A 17,397-nucleotide genomic window follows, 5' to 3' on the forward strand; every position below is an offset into this window, starting at 1 on the left:
GGAGGCTGGTCCTGGGCACACTCCTTTCCTTGCTCTCTGGGAAATAGCAGGTTTCCCATCTTAAATGTAATATGTGGCTTTTGCCTTAGAATGTGCCTGCACTTTAAAGAGACTAAAGATTCTTCACTTTCCATGAAAGAAACAATGCATTCACGGGCTGGGGGCAGTGTGGAGTGAGGACCTGACCTCTGGCCTCAAGGGCCAAGCAGCATGGGGGCCTGTCACCCCCAGCCCTAACTGTCACTCAGACACCTCGGCCTCTCTCCTTTCAGCTTGCTTCTGACTGCAGATGTGGACGTGTATAGGTGTCTCATTTATACCTTTTTAGGCCAGTACCCTGTCGTCAGCCCACCTCTGCCCTCTTGAGAATCACTGTCATAGAACAGTTTACTTGAGGACAGAGTGATATCAGCCAAAGTAGATGCCCCCTGTAAGGAAGCACGGCATTGTTAACAGAAGGAAGAGCAATGGTGCATCACTTTGGTCCACCAGTTCTGGGTGAAATACGTTGTCCCAAGAACTCTGCACATGGTTGGCCCTGCTTTATTCACTGTCTTACTCGTGGTCTGAGTCGCGTGTAGCCAAGGAGACCTGGCTCAGCCCGAGTTTCTTGCTTGGGGGAGCTGGTTGGGATTCGTCAGCTGAGACTGGTGGCCCGCCCCCTCCCCCAGGCCTCGCGGCTGTGCTAACGTTGATAGAGCATTTATGAATCTTTCTCCCCATCCAGAGGGGCTTGTCCTGAGGCATGTTCTGAGATTAAACCCTCCCCTTCTGTCAGAGTCAAGGGTCCACCTGCTTGTGTCACTGCCTGTGTGCACTTGTCCCTGCTGGGCTTGCGTCCACCCCTCCCACTCTGTGGCCCACACGTTTGGAGTTTTTTAACGGTTTTACTGCTTTCCCCCAGACTTTCATCCTCAAACACCGTGCTTCTCAAACTTGAACATGCTGCAGAGTTACCTGGAGGACTGGCTGAGCCCTAGTCCCTGGGTCCCTTCCCCAGAGAGCCTGCCTCACGGGGTCAGGGCTGGGTGCAGAGCCCGCCTTCTGAGCAGCTCCAGGTCAGGGCGGTGCCGCCATCTGCCCCACTGTCCTCCCCCCAGTTCCTCACCCTCACCCTCAGGGGAGGCTGAGAATCACCTCGGGGGATTGAAAAGTGAAAAAGAATTGAACACGTTCAGGTTTTGTTTAATATACTTTGTGTACTTGATCACAAAATAAAACGTTTCTTACCATGCTATGTGGTCAGAAAAGCCGTGGGCGCTGCTGACTCCCTCCGCCTCAGAAGTGACGCACCTGTTGGCGCTGCCCCTGTGCCTGATTCTTAGTTCTAGACCCAGGTCGGGGCTCAGCCAGGGTCCTGGCCACTTCTGGTCAAGACTAGCTTTGTGGTCTTGATGGCCCATGCAGGACCCCGAGCCATAGCTCCTCTTTGTCCTAGTTAGAGGGTTTTCCCACCCCGTGCTCCCCAGGGAGTGGGATCTTTAGCATCTCAAGTTGGTCGTAACCGAAATAAGTCTCAAGAAGTGTTTAGCCTTGCTGGCTGCAGTGCCCTCTGATGGTTTGTGTCACATTTTATGCTTTTCATCCAGGAAATTGGTTTGGGGACCTCCCAATGGGTTGTGATCTGAGTAATCATCAGCAGGAGGGATCGGCCACGTGTCTGCCCCCCACCCCATGTACCCAGGGCTTACTCAGTTCATCTCTCACCCAAATCAGCCCTCACCCCTTTGCACTTTTCACAGCTGAAGTCTGCAGTGTCTTCTAGGCTTACAGCCCTAGGGCTTCCTTCCTAAGAGTTTCATGGGTCTCTTAGGAAGTAAACCTTTGTTTCTTCAGCAGTTGTCTCCCTCTGCTGTGTGTTGGAGCCCTGGATGTCTAGCTTTACTTCCTTGTTTGCTTGTAAACTACTTGAGGGCAGGGCCTCCATTCCTGTTAAACCACAGACCCGCTGTGGGACCAAATGCCCAGCATCTGGCTGGTGGGAGGAGTGCGCTGTGCACAGGGCCAGGGCCTGGACTTGGTGTTCAGCCTGGTTTCGACGGAAAAGTGAGTTCTGCTTCTAAGCAGCTGACTTTGAGACCACAGGTCTCTGCTCTCTCCTCCCCATATGGCCTGTGTGTGCTCTTCCTCCCAGGCTGCCAAGATAGAGGCCTGCAGACAATCGGCAGGAAGCTGCCTCCTGTGCAAGATTTGGTCCTTTCAAAAGAGCTTCAGTTCTAGGAGACTTCAAGGATACGGCTGCTGAGGGAGAACAGGGGAAAATGAGATTCCTTCTCAAAAAATGCACACTGTCTCCTGCCCTGAGGATTCTAGAATGAGACAACTGGATTTTTCCTTAAGGCACTCACTAGGGTGGGGTAGGTTTGGTAGAGTTCTGAGTAAGAGAGAGAATTTGGAGAGAGAGGAATGTCGTTTGGCTGCGTCCAAGATCCAGGAAAGGGGCCGGCGCCACTGAAGAGCTCTTTAAAAGTACAGATTGTGAGGCCATCTGTTATTTATCACAGACCATAAAGGTATAACTCCGTGAGAACTGGTACGCCTTCTTGACTTCAGAAAATCCCCTTGCAACACTTTCTAGCCAAGTGTTGGCAACTCCAGCAATCACTGAAGTATGAGTTCTTCAGTAGCTCGTGGTTAAAAACAGTGTCTCACTTCCACCCATAATCCCACCTCCCAAGAGGAAAGAGTTAGTGTATGACTTGGGCTAAGAGACCGTGCCCGAGACCACCTCACCGAGGGCATTTTAGCCCAAGAGCTGGCACGGCCAGGAGCCCTTTGATGCTATGCTCCGAGTGAGCTGCCTGGGTCCTGGTCTCTTCGAGAGGGTGTGAATCACTTTTACAAGCAGAACTGGCTAGCCTGAAAGTCTTTTCTTCTGCTCTTGTGGTGACTTGCTTCCCTGGTGATCAAAGCTGTGAACACATCTAATAAACAGCATATTTGCTAGGCTCTGGCTTAAAAAAGAGGAAGAGGAGCCCACGCTGAGATGTGCCATCTGAGTCGGAAGCCGGGTGGGGGACGGGGGTGGGGAGGGTGTGGTGGAGAGTGGTGCGCAGCGGCGAGCCCGGGGTCCTGCACCTGTGGGCACCCGCTTGTTCCCCGTGGGGCACATGCGCCCTCCTTCCTCTGAACCGGGCTCTGCTTCCTCCAGGCTGTCTTGGGGGTTCTTACTTCTCTCTCTCTCTGAGTTTGGAGACCGTGAAGCTGCACTCGGATCACATCGAGTCTGTCCCTTGATCCTCAGCCTCCGTCTCCCACCCTGGAGGGTCCTTGTGTTGATTAGCTGAGATCCTTGGAGCACCTCGGTCATGCGCACACTCGGGTACAGGAAGTGGTCCCAGTGGCTGCTGTTGTTAGCCTCCCGTGGTGTTTACAGTCCCTTGTACACGGGCATCCGTACATTTGACCGGACACGGATTGGGTTGGTCTTCAGGCTCTGAGCTGATGAAATTCTGGCTTTGACTAGACCAGCCTGACTTCAGATTATCGAGGCCGCTCAGAGCCTCCAGTGGGCGGTTAGACCATCTGCAGCTGAAGTGGCTCAGAAGCAGAGAGTAGGGGGGGTGTCCCAAGCACTGGACCTGTCTTCCATTCTAGGCTTCTTTGCATGTTTACCTGCTGTGCTGAAGTTGTCCCCTGAGGAAGAGAAATGACTGGAAGCAGTTAATACTTTTCCAGCCGCTGCTGAGGAGGGACCCTGGACTGCCTTTGTTCGCGAGGCCTGGACCCTAGGCTGAGGGAGAGTGGTTCCCAGGCCTCGGCAGTCTCTGTCAGTACTTGGATCCTTTCTGGCGCCCACACTTCCTGGAAGCCGAGAGCCCATCCCTCAGCGGGTGGGGAGCGGGGCCTCTGAGGCGGGGCAGCAGGGGCCACCTTGGTCCCCATCCCCGAGAGGCTGGGGTTGATCTGAGCTTGATTCTGAGCGTGTGGAGCAGAGCAGGCTCTGGCTTTCTTCCCCCTGTGTGTATGAACGGACATGATTGACCTTCCTGTGGGAACAGAGCCCTGGACGCAGCCTGAGGGGCAGGAGCAGGGGGCAGGTCTGTCCCGGGGTGCTCGTCCCTGTGGCCAGTGAGTCCCTGGGGCCCTTTTGTTCCAGAGAAAAGGCGCTGCCCCGGGGGGTGAGAGTGACGACCTTCTCTTCTGTCCGCGCCCAGGAAGCCAGAAGTGCGCCTTCGGAGACGTGGGCGTCCTTCAGAGGTCTCTGAGGCCTCTTCCAAATCAGCCCCGTTTGCTGCCTCTGATGTCCTCCCTCCATTCCCTTGTGAAGTGTCCGAAGCCTGTAGGGGCACCCCTTTCTCCTGCCCTGAGGAGCCTGCTGGGTTGTTATGCAGGGTCCCCGGGTACCAAGGTGCTCCTGCTGGCAGCGGGAGCTGCCCTCCTCCCGAGCAGGCTCTGAGCGGCCCGAAGGGCCCTGCCTGTACCGGTTGTGTCTCCATCCCACGGCCCCTCGCTGACCGCACTGAGGACTCTCCTGGCTCTCCCCCACGAGGCTGGGGGCTCTCTGGAGGGGAGGAGGGGGTCCTGCTCCTCAGCGTGTAGGTATGTGTGGAATGAGCAGGTGAGTGGCTGAAGGAGGAGGCCTGTGTGCCCACCCCGCACCCTCTGATGCACCGTGTCTCTCTGCGGTGATGGGAACGGAAGGCGGCATTCCAGGGGACCCTGTCTCTTCGCTTTCTTCTGTCTCTGCCAGCAAGCAACTCCGGCAGCATCCCAAACCGCGGGCGCTTGTGACTCCCAGCTCCTCTTGTTGTCTGCAAAGTAAAAAAAAAAAGGAACATGTGCTGACTGACAAGTGAAAATGTGTTTCCTCTGGAAGCCCAGAGGGTGGCCTGACAAATCGTGCGTTCCTGCGGGTCCCTGAGCAGGGCCTGGAGCAGCCGGGGTGGGCGGGGGGGGGGCGGCGCTGGCCGCCTGTAGGTGCTCCTGTCCCTCCACTGCTGACCCCTGCTCGGGCTGCTGGGTAGGCCACACAGAGCTGCACGGTAGCCTCTGCGGCCCTGGAGGAGCGTTGTTTAGTTCTGCGCTGGCACCAGTCCTAACATGCAAGTTCCTCTGAGGGGCAGAGGCTGCTCCAAACAACTCCACCTAAAGGACAAAGGTGAGGGTGGACCCACTTCCGGGTGCACCCAGGATCCCGACGGTGTGATGGGCTTTGGCCGGCTTGCTCTCGGCCTGGCGTGGTGGCATATTTGCTCTCCCTCTCTCTCCCTTCTGTCTTCTCTGGAAGGAACACACTCTGGAGAAGTGACTCATTTACGTCTCTGGAAGTCTCTGGAGTCTGTGGCTTTAAGAATCTCGGAGTCAATTCCAAATAAATAGTCAGTCATAGAAAAGAAATCCTTCCTTGGTACTTGGTGACGGGTTGCAGTTGCCTTGTCTGTGATGTGTACATGCATATTCTGGGGGTAGGGGGCAGGGGATCAAGCCCCTGGGACTGGGTCTCCGCATCTGCCAAATGGTGCTGAGAACCTGTCCCTTCCAGAGTTAATGTGATGATCACCTGGCTTCCAGTAGGGTGTTTAAATGCACGAGCTGCTGATGTTGGGCTCCGGGGAGGGAAGCTGCTCTAAATCCCAGAGGGTCCCTTTTCATCTCATGGGATTCGTCCGTTATTTGACCAGTTTTTTTATAATAGGAGTAGGTGTGGGGGAAACTGTTCAGCGCCCTCTCTGATAGGTCGCTGGCAGGAGGCCCCCCAACCCCGAATGTCCTCCCCAGGCTGTGTTCACATGCACAGGTTTACCTGGTGGAGGCTGTGGCTTCTGTTTAAATCCTGAAGGACCCTTAGTTACTGAATTCGCCTCTTTTTTCTGTCCCCCAAGTTGCTGGAAGTTGAGCCTCAGACAAATAAAACTAACAGCTCAGACGATGTCACCAAGAATCCAGTTCCTCTTCTCATCTCTGCTCTACTTTTTTTTTTGAATACAGCTTTTTAAAATTAAAGTGAAACACACATGTAGAAAAATACTCAAATCATAAGAGCCCCTGCTCAGTGAGTTATCTCCTCCATTTAAAAATTCTGCTGTGTTAAAACAGACTTCTCTGGTGGGCCAGGGGTTAAGACTTCACACTTCCAACACAGGGGGAATGGGTTTGATCCCTGGTTGGGGAAGTTGCACATCCCACGGCGGTAGGGGCATTTATTAATTTTGAAAAATCTGCTGTGTTTAAAAAATAGTAATTGCCATTCAGAGTGGTGGCATTTGTCTCAGAACATTTGGGTAACAGCAGGTGACATTTATCTGATGTTTACTAGGTGTCAGTACTGTGCTAAGTGACCTTACATGGAGTATTTATCACATCCTCATAACAGCCCTAAGAGGTGAGACAAGGACCGTTATTCTCATCTTACAGATGAGAACAGTGAGGCCCCAGTGGGCAGCTTACTCACAGCTGCACACATTGAGGGGGTTTCACTTATGTCAGAGCTGCAGGTGGTGTGGGAGTGAGTTCACAGGGCTGCCCTTGGCCATGTGGTGGTCCGTGTTGCTCCTTTGCCCACATTGCAAAGCAGAGGACATGATGTGACTGCCACCGTGTATGTCTGTCCTTGCTCCCTGCCGCCGGAGATAATCAGCCTCCGTTCTTGGGAAGCTGCGATGGTCAGAAGTGTCTTCTGTTGAAAGTCTCCCTCCTCTGCCCCGCTCCTCTCACCGTGCACAGCGAGTTTCCACAGGCTCTCTGGCCCTGTGCCAGGTGGGGGCGCCAGTGAGATCTGCAGCCCCGCCATGTGGGCAGAGGGCCTCAGAGTCTGGAACACCCAGGCTGGGGGCGAGAGGTCCCCCCGCGGTCAGTCCAGCAGGTCCACCTCAGGGCACGTTTCGGAAGCCCTTGAATCCAGCCTGCCCAAGGTGCCTCCTGTCAGGAGGCCAGTGGACCAGCCCTCCTCGCAGAGACGGGGAGGGCTGGCCACTCCCAGGGCCTCGAGCTGCGGAGGGTGCTGGAAAACTGTCTGGTCCAGCCAGAGACCACATTCTGAAGACTCAGTATGAAAGAAAGAGACGAGTAGAGTGTCTCGCCCAATAATGTTTATTTAGTTGTATATTGAAATTATAACATTGTGGATAATTTAATTTGAAACCACATGTGGCTCTTGTGTTTCTGTTGGAGAGTCTGTTGTCCTCTGGAGACCTCGACGGGGAGAGCAAAACGTCTGGTTTTTCTCTCATATTTTCTCTGGAAGTAGCTTGAACTGCATTCTCTCAACCTGGGTGACCCAAGCCAAACCAGCACAGCAGAGAAAGTTCTTGGTTGTCTCTGACTCACCTGACACGAGTCAGTTGTGTCTGACTCGTGTGCTGGTGTTCCTCAATTACATTAAAAATTGGAATAAACCATCCCATTGACATCACTAATCAGATAGTACTGTCTGGTGTTGGTTGAATGCAGTAGTTATTAGCTGTTGCAGAGCTCAGGCCTTGCTTCTTCTGTCTTTGTGTTCACTAACAGTCGTTTATTCACTTTCGCTGTGTGCCAGTCTTGGGGCTGAGTGCCAGGCTCCAAAGCGAGGAGGACTTAGCCTTCGGCCTCAGGGAAGCGCACGCCGGGTGCCTGTCCCGCCTCGTCCCTGCAGCCGTGGAGGGAGGCTGAGCCCCGTGCTTTTCACCCTCGCTGGCGCAGAGTGTTTGCGCCTTTTTCTTTGTATCCATCCTGGTGTGTATGTCGTAGCATTGCTATATGCTTTTAATTTATTGTTTCCTGATAACCAGTGGGACTGAGCACCTTATCATCTGCTTATTGGTCATTTGGATTTCATCTCTTCTGAAGTATCTGTTCATTTCCAAATCTGTTTTTAATCCTGATGGTTACACAAGTAAAGCAAAACCGGTAGCTCTGTCGGATCTTCAGTGAAGCCTGCAGGGGTGGCCCCCAGGCCCGACCTCCTGCCTGCACCCCTGGCCTCGCTCCGCGGCGTAGCCCCCGCGGGCCTGCACCCAGCTCCGGGTGGCTGGGCAGTGTCTTGGCAGGTGTCCAGTGCTTGCGCCCCTTGGCCTGGCAGCGCCTTTTCTGGGGGCCGGTCTCAGGCAGGTGCTCAGCCGGCTGAGCGGGAGAGTGTTTATTCCTGTGCTGTCGTTGGAAGAGCAGGAGTTGGGAACCTTCAGTCAGGAGACCGTTTGACAGTGTTGTGGTTTGCCTTCCAGCAGGACATTATTCACGCTTTCACTGTGCTCACGTGGAAAAATGCCCACAGCGTATCACCCAGCTAAAAAAGCCAGTCACAAAAAGACTTCAGCTCTGTATGACAGAGATGGGGAGTTATGAGGGATTTTCACCTTCTGTGTTATATATTTTTGCAGTGCTCGGATTTTTATAATGAGGTTGTTTTAGTTTTGTCGCTGAAGAAAGGAAAAAGGAGATGCTTGCTACTTCCATTAGTACCCCCAGCAACATCATAGCTATCCGTTGACTTCCTAAACCAGGGGGTCATATGAACCGATTCTCATAAGAGCCTGTGGTATTGCAGCACTCCAGAAATTATTTTCCCTGTATCTGAACGTGAATAATCCTATGTTACGTAAGAGAGAGGATCTTTTACTATGAAACTGCTGGAAGAAATAAAACATCAGGTTACTTTGCACCTGCTAGGCTGGGATTATTTTTAGCCTTTGCTTACTGCGTGCTGGCAGAGCGTCAGCGGTGTTATCACGTAACAGCGGCGGGTGCTATGGATTGAGCATCTGCTCTATATCAGGTCCTCTGCTAAACGCTTGACGCGAGGATCACGCTTAACCCGCACAGCACCCCGGGCAGGTGGGGCCTGCGGTCATGCCGGCTCTACAGGCGAGGAGCCCTCAGCGCAGGGAGGCCGAGCGCGAGTTAAAGCCCCGGCTGCCTGACTCCAGAGCCCCGTCCTACCGGCCGTGCCCCTGACCCGCTCACTCTCACATGTGTCTTTGCCTGTGCAGTCAGTCTGTACGATTCTAGATAACCAGGCAGACCTCTGAAAAATGGGAAATCCTCACGTTTAAAATGGTTCTTCCTAATGTCCTCGTGTACTTCTGCCCTCTGATTGTCCTTTCAACCCATCTGGGAACCGGGGGTGTGGGTGCCCAAGCTCATGTGTGGGATGCGCAGGGGTGCTCCCCGCTGCCCAGCTCTGCGCCCTGCACCATCGTGCAAGGGGGAGCCGCTGCCATGTCTCTCAGGGTTGGCTGTATGACCTTGCAGCTGCCTCAAAGTATCATCCACGCTGACCCTGACTTTGTGGTCCTGGGTGGACCCCGCGTGGTGGTGCAGGTTAGACCTTGTGTGGTCGTCTGTGGTTGCCATGTAGACTCCCCCATCCAAGGCAGACTTAAGCCCTGACAGGGACGCTGCTAAGTTGGGATCCCAGCTGCTGCTACAGATGACGTCTGAAAGGCCACTGGGCAAGTGCATTTGTCAGCAACAAGCAGAGACGGCCGTTAAGCATGGCCGAGGGGCACATTGAAAGTTCAAGGATGATACAGTGATGCCTGGCAGACTGCTTAGAAGAAGCTGGTTTGGCTCTCGTGTGCATTTGGGTTGGGATGTGATTCTCTGAACAGGCTCATGCCCTCCAGCTTCTCTGCCTCCCTCTGGATGGAGAAGGGCATCTGGCTCGCAGCCCGCCTGCAGCTCGTGGCAGCCCCTCAGGACAGCGCTGCTCTCGGTCACGTCACGCCATCTCTGTGAAAATTGACTGTGAGGTCATGTAAGCATTCTTCCTCTGGAAGAAATGACTCGCAGGTTGGTCGTTGGGAGTTCCTGACCCTCCTTGGTGTAAATGCCATACCGAGCAGTGGTTGGGCTTCCCCAGTGGCTCAGCGCCTGCAATGCAAGAGATGCAGGTTTGATCCCTGGGTCAGGAAGATCCCCTGGAGGAGGGAATGGCAACCCCCTCCAGTGTTCTTGCCGGGAAAATCCCATGGAGAGGAGCCTGGCGGGCTGCAGTCCATAGGGTTGCAAGAGTCGGACACGACTGAGCACACGCATACACGAGCAGTGGTTGAGGGTTTGTTTTCTTAAGTTCTGGCGGTGACCTTTGAGATTGTTCCAGCCAATTTGATAGAGCACAGTAAGACACACCAGCAGGCGCCTCCACGTGCAGGAGGGCTTTTGTTTCTTCGGTTAGGCGTGGCCCTGTCACAAGGCGTGCAGGTCTGGCCAGCCCAGGTCCTGGTGGGTGTGGCCCTGCGTGGGGGGCTCGGCCGTGCTCGTGGGGCCGCAGAGAGGCCCAGACCCTCCGGAGGTCACTGGGCAGCAGCCCTCGGATGGATGTGGTGTGCACTCTAGTCCAGCGGCTCTTGTCATGGAGGCTCTCGCGTGTGTTCCAGGAGGCATGCACAAGAAAGGTCAGAGCAGTGCTGTTTATAGAAGCAGACACGCCAAAACTGACCCAGCGTTCACTGACAGGAGAGTGGATAAACGAAACCGGCGTTACAGAAGACGTGGAATTGCACAGGACTGAAAACGAAAGCACTTCTGTACACGTCACCTGGTTAAGTGTCAGACCTACCATTGAGGGAAAAAGCAGGAACAGAGGAGCGTTTACAATATAACATCATTCAAGTTAGCGTCACAAACCTACTTATTAAACTCTACTCACAGATCTAAACTAGCGTAAAAAGTAAGGAGTGACGAGCACAAAATTCCGCACCACAGCTCCCCCCTGTCGGGCGGGAAGACACCATCATGACAGGGCCTGTGGGGGCGGGGGGGGGGCGTTGCCAGGGTTCTGCTTCTTGAGCCGAGCTGTCCAGTGGGGCGGCCGCCAGCCTCTCATGGCTGTTTCTCTACATTCCAATAAAAACTCAGTTTCTTGGTCACACGAGGCACATTGCAAGTGCTTGGTAACCTCAAGTGGCTGTCGTGTTGGACGGTGTGGACATGGAACATGTCCGTCATTGCTCGAAGTTCTGTTTGGTGGGTGAGGTCACTGGATGCATAGATTTCATTCATTCTCTGTAAGTTGTATAGACTCATGTATGCAGTCTTTCAAAATTTTGTTTTAATTTCAGTGCTAGAAAATCTCTAAGCACACACATTTAGAAAATCTGAAGTGTAACTTCCCAAGTGAAAAGTCGGAGTGGTTGGTAAAGTTACCTGAAACTCTGCCGTCGTGTGACTATCTCTTTGGCACTGCCCCCCACCGGAGTTGAGTGACACACACAAGGGATGTGAGAAGGGGTCCGAAGTGTGTGTGCGGGTGCGCATGTGCACACACATCTGTGGGTGGTGTGTTGGCAGGGTTACCCTAACATAGCCGCCACCTCTGTGTGCCCCGACTCTGCCGTCCCTGGTCATCATGGTGCTTTATCTGCTCTCAGTTGCGTAGTTTGAGTGACCTTCCAAATTTCCTGAAACGTGTGCTGAAGGCTTTGTTGCTAAGTTGTTGTTTCAAGGAAGAGACGACAAGCAGCCTCCAAGTCGAAGCCTGTCCTAGTTTGTGCTGCCCTTGATTTCCAAACTTGAGGAGGCTGGTTGTCATGACAAGGAACCTGCTCTCTCCACTTGATGTATTGCATCTTATGCTAAGCTGGCTGGCTGCGGCTGTTCAGTACTCCAAGGAGAGAGGTTTATTGGTAGATGCGCACTTTCTTTATGTGCCGATGTGGATCCCCAGCTGCCCCGGGACAGCCCAGAGCCTGTTGCCCTGTACTTCCTGGGCGGCTCTGGCTGCTCTCCAGTGAAGGTGGCCTTACCTGGGCCCTCGGTCATAATCGGGGGCTGGGGAGGCCTCCACACCCTGTTTGCCTACCCTGGTTCTGCCCTGGCCCTGATGGCACAGAGTGAAACTGGCCATCCCTCAGCCCCACGTCTACCCATGTGTAATAGCTATGCAGGGTAGCAGACTGGAGGAGGCGGAAGCTGGTTTGCCCAGTCTGTGTCTCTGAAGATCTTTGACCACCAAAGAAACCATGCATCCTGCCTATACTTCCCCATTTGCGTCTGCTTCTCTTGCCCTGCTTTCGGTCTTACTCACCAGGGTAGAAGTCACACCCTAGCATCTGACTTGGGAACCTGTCTGGAGAGGGATGTGCTGTGACCTTGGGGGTGCTGAGGCCAGCGTTCTAAGGAGCAGGTGGGGGCAGCAAGCAGAGCAGCCTGAAAGAGGGGCAGAGACCAGCGGGCTCCAGCCGGGTTGAGACTTCCGCTGAGTACTAAAGGGAGAAGAGGGGGCATGTGTGAGGCCCGCCGTTCCCCGGGATCCTGAGTCATGCGTTCAGTGCTGCAGAGTGTCCCGGTCCGACCTGCAGCCAGTCCACATCACACAGTTAGGTTAGCTCCCAGCACTGAGCAGGTGCCACGTGCCCTGCACGTGGACGAGCGCCTTCCTGCGTTACTACAGCCAGTGTCTCATTTAACACACATCACATCAGACGTCTCAGGTAGAGCAATGTTATCAGACAAAACTTGAGACTTAAGAGGTGCTGCTGAAGTCTGTCGACTGCAAACAGTCTGACTACAACCGCCCACCCTTTTAAGTACCGTGTGAATTACCAAAGTTGCTGTAAAGAAGCAAGTATAAACTGTATGTGGGCCCCCCTGCTTGGGTGGGGAAGAGAAGGGGAGCTGGAGCAATCACACCATCTGCTGGCCTGCTGTGAATCCCAGGGCTGGCGCCGCCCGAGAGGACTGGTACCGAGAGCCCCAGAGCTCTGTGTTGAGTGGCTCCAGCTGAGGAGAGAGGCGCGCCAGCCCTCTGGATTTGTGTCCGCGCTGGGCTCTAAGAAGAGCTTCTCGCAGCTCTGGCTGGCGGACAGACAGCTGCAAGGCTGGGTTTGGTTTGACTGCCCTGTGAACAAAGGTCAGGCCTGGCTTCTCTCTCTGGTCCAGGGTGCAGGAGGCTCCTAGATAATAGCAAAGGGCGGATCGTGTGTCTGATCCTGTCTGCAGCCTGAAGGTCTTTGACAAGAGGATTGAGCCATGGCCCCTGATAAGCCACGTGCAGCACTAGTAGACACAGTAACATGCCTGTAATAGAGGTGCTATGTCATTTATTTGGAAGGGTTTTTTTTTGTTTTTTGTTTTTTAGTACTAAATTGCTGAAAAAATTGAAAGGGAGTGTATTTTTTTATTTTTAAAATACACATACTTCTTTTTCCATTGCATAGAATCATGTTCTCCCTGTCAACCATTTTCAAGTATTTTCTGTGAATTTCTGACATTACCCAAAGAAGCAGTACTTTTCATGGGGTATTTTTCCTTTGGTTGATTTGTTCATTTGTTGAATTAATGTTTCCCGAGCATCTTCTCTGGGCCACATATGGTGTTAGCACCGGAGACGCAGTCTTGAGCAGGGCAGATACAGTCTTCAGCGAGTGTGTTCTTGTTAGGAGATAAACACATAACTAATTTAATAAGATGGTTTCAAACCCTGGAAAGTGCTGTGGTAAATGAAGGAAGGCTGCTCGTTGAGTTGTTTTTTTTTTTTTCTTCCAACAGTTTCATTGAGATAGAATTCACATACATAACTACACGACTCCTTTAAAGTGTAGAATTCAAAGTTTTTTTTTTATAGTAATTCACTGGGTTGTGTAAGGATCACCAGATTCTAATTTTAGAACACTTCTCCCCCACCAGAAGAAACCTCTTAGTCACCAGCAGCCGCTCTCCATGCCTCTCCACCCCCTTTAGTCTTAGGCAACCTCTCATCTACTAATACTTTCTGTCTCTAGAGATTTGCCAGTTCTGGACATTGCAGATAAACAGAATTATACAATATGTGGTCTTTTATGACTAGCTTCTTTCACTTAGCATCATGTTTTTGAGATTCATCCATGGTGTAGCATATCAGTACGTCACTTAAACGTAGTTTTTGGCCTGTGTTTTATTTGTTTTGATGATTGTGAATGGAAGCTTCTTACATTCATTTTTAATGTTTCTTGCTATTGTGTAGAAATAGAAGTGATTCTTGTTTGTGACCTTGTTTATGATGTATATCTTCTTGTATCCTATGAGCCTACTAAATTTGTTTGTTGGTACTAGTTCCTTAGTGGATTGCTTTAGATTTTTCATATACAAAATTATGTCATCTACAAACAGATTAGTTTTATATCTCCCTTTCCAATCTGGATGGCTTGTGTTGGAGTACAAAATTGAGTAACAGGGATCAAAATGGACACCCTCGTCTTGTTCCTGATTTTGTTGAGAAACCATGTTGTCTTTCACTGTGTCCGTGAGGGTTTTGAACACCTTAGTTCTACTTCAGTCTCCACTGCCAGCTCTGAGGCCTGACGCATGTCACTTGTTGCAGTTCCCTAACCAAACAGTGAGAAGGTCCACTCAGAAGGGCCTTCATTCCCAGTTCTCGTGTCCAGCCCGTCTGCGGTTCCACCGGAGTGTCCTTTCATCTTAGCCAGTTCCCTTGGACGTTGGTTAGATCATCGGGTGAACTCTATAGGGATGCATGGAAGTATTTGCGTATTCGTTTTCCACACCCATTTTGACTGCTTTCACCCTAACTTAGAAGGAAATTGCAAAAATTGAAAGGTGTAAGCAGAAGAGTTTGAATGGATCCATGTTTCCTTTTCTTTGTAACCTCAAACAGTGAAAGGGAAAGATTTGCCCGAGGACAACACTCATTTCCACAGAAGGTAAGTGAACCACGGCTTCTTCCCACTCTGCCTCTAACATTCAGTACCTCCTCTGTTTTCAGACTCTCAGCGTTCTCATCTCTCCTCCTTCACCATGAAGCTGAAGGACAAATTCCACTCGCCCAAAATCAAGAGAACGCCATCAAAGAAGGGAAAACCAGCCGAGGTGTCTGTGAAGATTCCAGAGAAGCCCATGAACAAAGTAAGCTGACTCCAGGTGTTTCTCCTGGCTGTCACCTGCTTGGAGCAATATGTTTGTGCTGTTTCTAAGTTCATGCCCTGGGGACTGAGCTTTCAGTACAGAGCACCTTTCCTGTAGCGCTCCACGGTTCCAGGTGGGACTTCCGTGTCCTTGTGAAATAGGAACCTTTAGGACGGTGAGTGTTTCTCCCGTTAATCAGAGTCCAGCGTGGTTGGCTAGAACGGTTCTTTCCCAGATGTCCTCCTCTGGGCATTCAGCACAGCTCAGCGCATCAAGTTCACACCCAGGCCACGGCCTCCATGCCCCTAGAGAGGCCCCTCTTGCCCCCCGACACACACATGTAGATTTGTGATGTCCAGAACATCCATCATTTGGTTCCAGGGCCCACGCTCTGAAACTTGCTAAACCCTTGAAACCCAGCTGAAGATGCCCTCAAACACCAGGAACCTCAGCAGGGCCAGTCAAGCCAGATGTGTTGCAACAGCTGTTGATTTTCATCAACCCCTTTCCTTCAGCTTAAAACGGCCATTTCAAGCTCTGTAGGAATCCAGGTTTCCTCTCTTCCAGGAGGCAACAGACAGATTTCTACCAGAGGGCTACCCTATCCCCTTGGATCTGGAGCAGCAGGCAGTAGAGTTTATGTCCACCAGTGCTGTGGCTTCCAGGTCTCAAAGGCAGAAGGTCAGTGTGATGCTAAGAACAATTGGGTTTGCCTTGCCTTCTACTGCAGAATCCTGGCCCATGGTTTTGGGGATGGAAAAAAAAAATTTCTGTTGCAATATCATTGTGTTCAGTTGGGTGGCAACTGTGGGCTTAATTGTTCAGGAAACAGTCCAAGGAGCCATGGATAAAAGTCAGAGTTTATCCAGGCCTCTGTGGTCTTTGGAGCAAGCCCAGTGCTCCACGGTCAAAGCTTGGGGATTCGGGGATTGGTTTGGGTGTGCTGCTTGGGTCCAACGGGTTCGGGGGGAACGAGTGAGTCTCATCTCTTAAGACCAGTTCTTTCCTTGAGCTGCTAAGATGCTCTGGACAGTTGAGGAAGGGCATGTAAAGTGTAAGGTCTCTTTAAATGTCTCGCGAGACTCCTAAGCGTGATGAGATAGCACAGAACCAGTGTCTCATAGCCAGGGACTCCTTTTGTACTGCTAACATTTACCAAGCGTTTTCTTAGCCCCATGCTCAGTACTTTTCACTCATTCCCTTACTTAATTCTCATTATAACCCTGGGAGGTGGAAACTTAAATCTTGCAGACAAGGAAACTAGGGCTGTGGAGCTACTAAACACCTGGGCAAAGCCATACAGAGAGCGGTGACCCAGAGATTGAAACCCAGGCCACCAGACATCAAGTCGAAATTCTGACGATGCTATGTTTACTCTTTATGAAAGTCAGTTTACTTTTTAATACCTCACAAACCTAATGCTAGCCCCTACACATAACTGAACATAAAAACAAAATTAAACTCAGCGAGGTAAAATAAAGACAAGCCTGTCAGAGAAGTAGATTCTCAATCCTTTAGTAACTGTCCACAGTGTAGAACTGTTGTCACAGCTCAGCTGTCAATTTAACGCCACTAGCAAACACTGCCCTGTTACATAAACACATAGTTGTTGAATTTTGCAGTGTACTTCCTCTTGTTTTTGTGTTGACCAGCAGAATATCTTAAAATACTAGTTAAAAGTAGGGAAAATAAAGGTTTTCGGTCCAGAGTCTTTTCACTGAATCATCTTTCCTGCCCCATCTGTTAACAAAAAGAGGCTGGAGAGCAAGAATGACATGTACGTTGTTTACCAGACTGATCTGAATTCCAGATTGAAGAGAGGAATAAAGTGCAAGATTTGGTCTGTACCACAATTCTTTTCTTTTCTTTTTTTTTAATTACAATCTGTTTAGCAATCCCTTGGAGCTGGGTTTTATATAGAACACCAAGAGGAGTGTCAGTTGTCATCTGACACTGTCCAGGCAGCCCAGAGTAAAATGACGCACTGAGCACCGTGTTTTACTAGTGAACTCTGATAGGAAACTCTTCCAGCCGCTCACTTCTTGGCATTTCCCGCCCCCCTTTCCTCCTTATTCCAAGAGAAATGATAGAGGAAACTTGATGTTCAGGTACCCTTTCCTTAGTGGGGGTTCCTGCAGACTCCAGGGCAGAGCTGGCAGTGTCTGGAGACATTTCTGGTTGTCACAACCTGGAGACTGCCGCAGGTGCGGCTGGCAGCCAGTGGGTAGGGGCCAGGGGTGCTGGTAGGTGTTGTACGATGCACAGGACAGCACCTCCCCCACCCCCCACCCCCCACAAGAATTGTCTGCCCTAAAATGCCCATGCCGTGGCTGAGAAACTGTTCTCTAGGAAGGAGCTGTATAGATCCTTGCCCAAGGAAGAGCATCACCCTGGTTCCTGGTCATCACCCTTTAAGAAGGGTGGCGTTACCGTGCCCTGTCACCTGCATGATCCAGAGTGAGTCCAAACCCACATGGAGGCCCACAGTCAGGACTGGAAGTGTTGGGGGTCTGCCCGCCAGGGTGTGAGCGTAGCTGACTCTGCCGGAGATATCTTACCGTGGCCTGTCTTGTGCTGTCCTCCTTGACTGTCACTTACTAACTCTCCTACATCGTAGTGTTTCTCTGTATAGTC

At 51.7% G+C, this 17,397-nt stretch overlaps 1 protein-coding gene across 6 annotated transcripts in view; it reads left to right on the forward strand.

Moving 5' to 3' along the window:
- The window catches only part of LOC133064366 (rap guanine nucleotide exchange factor 1), a 136,710-nt gene that overhangs the window by 55,497 nt on the left and 63,816 nt on the right, over window positions 1–17,397 (forward strand). For 4 of the 6 annotated variants that reach the window (XM_061154349.1, XM_061154351.1, XM_061154348.1 and 1 more), the window contains exons 2-3: window positions 14,624–14,763; window positions 15,331–15,444. In XM_061154349.1, the coding sequence (XP_061010332.1) occupies window positions 14,624–14,763; window positions 15,331–15,444 (254 nt within the window). The remainder of the gene's footprint in view (window positions 1–14,623; window positions 14,764–15,330; window positions 15,445–17,397) is intronic. The other 2 variants (XM_061154355.1, XM_061154352.1) reach the window with 1 other exon arrangement.

The sequence above is a fragment of the Dama dama genome, chromosome 11, assembly GCF_033118175.1.
Source record: "Dama dama isolate Ldn47 chromosome 11, ASM3311817v1, whole genome shotgun sequence".
Taxonomy (NCBI): domain Eukaryota; kingdom Metazoa; phylum Chordata; class Mammalia; order Artiodactyla; family Cervidae; genus Dama; species Dama dama.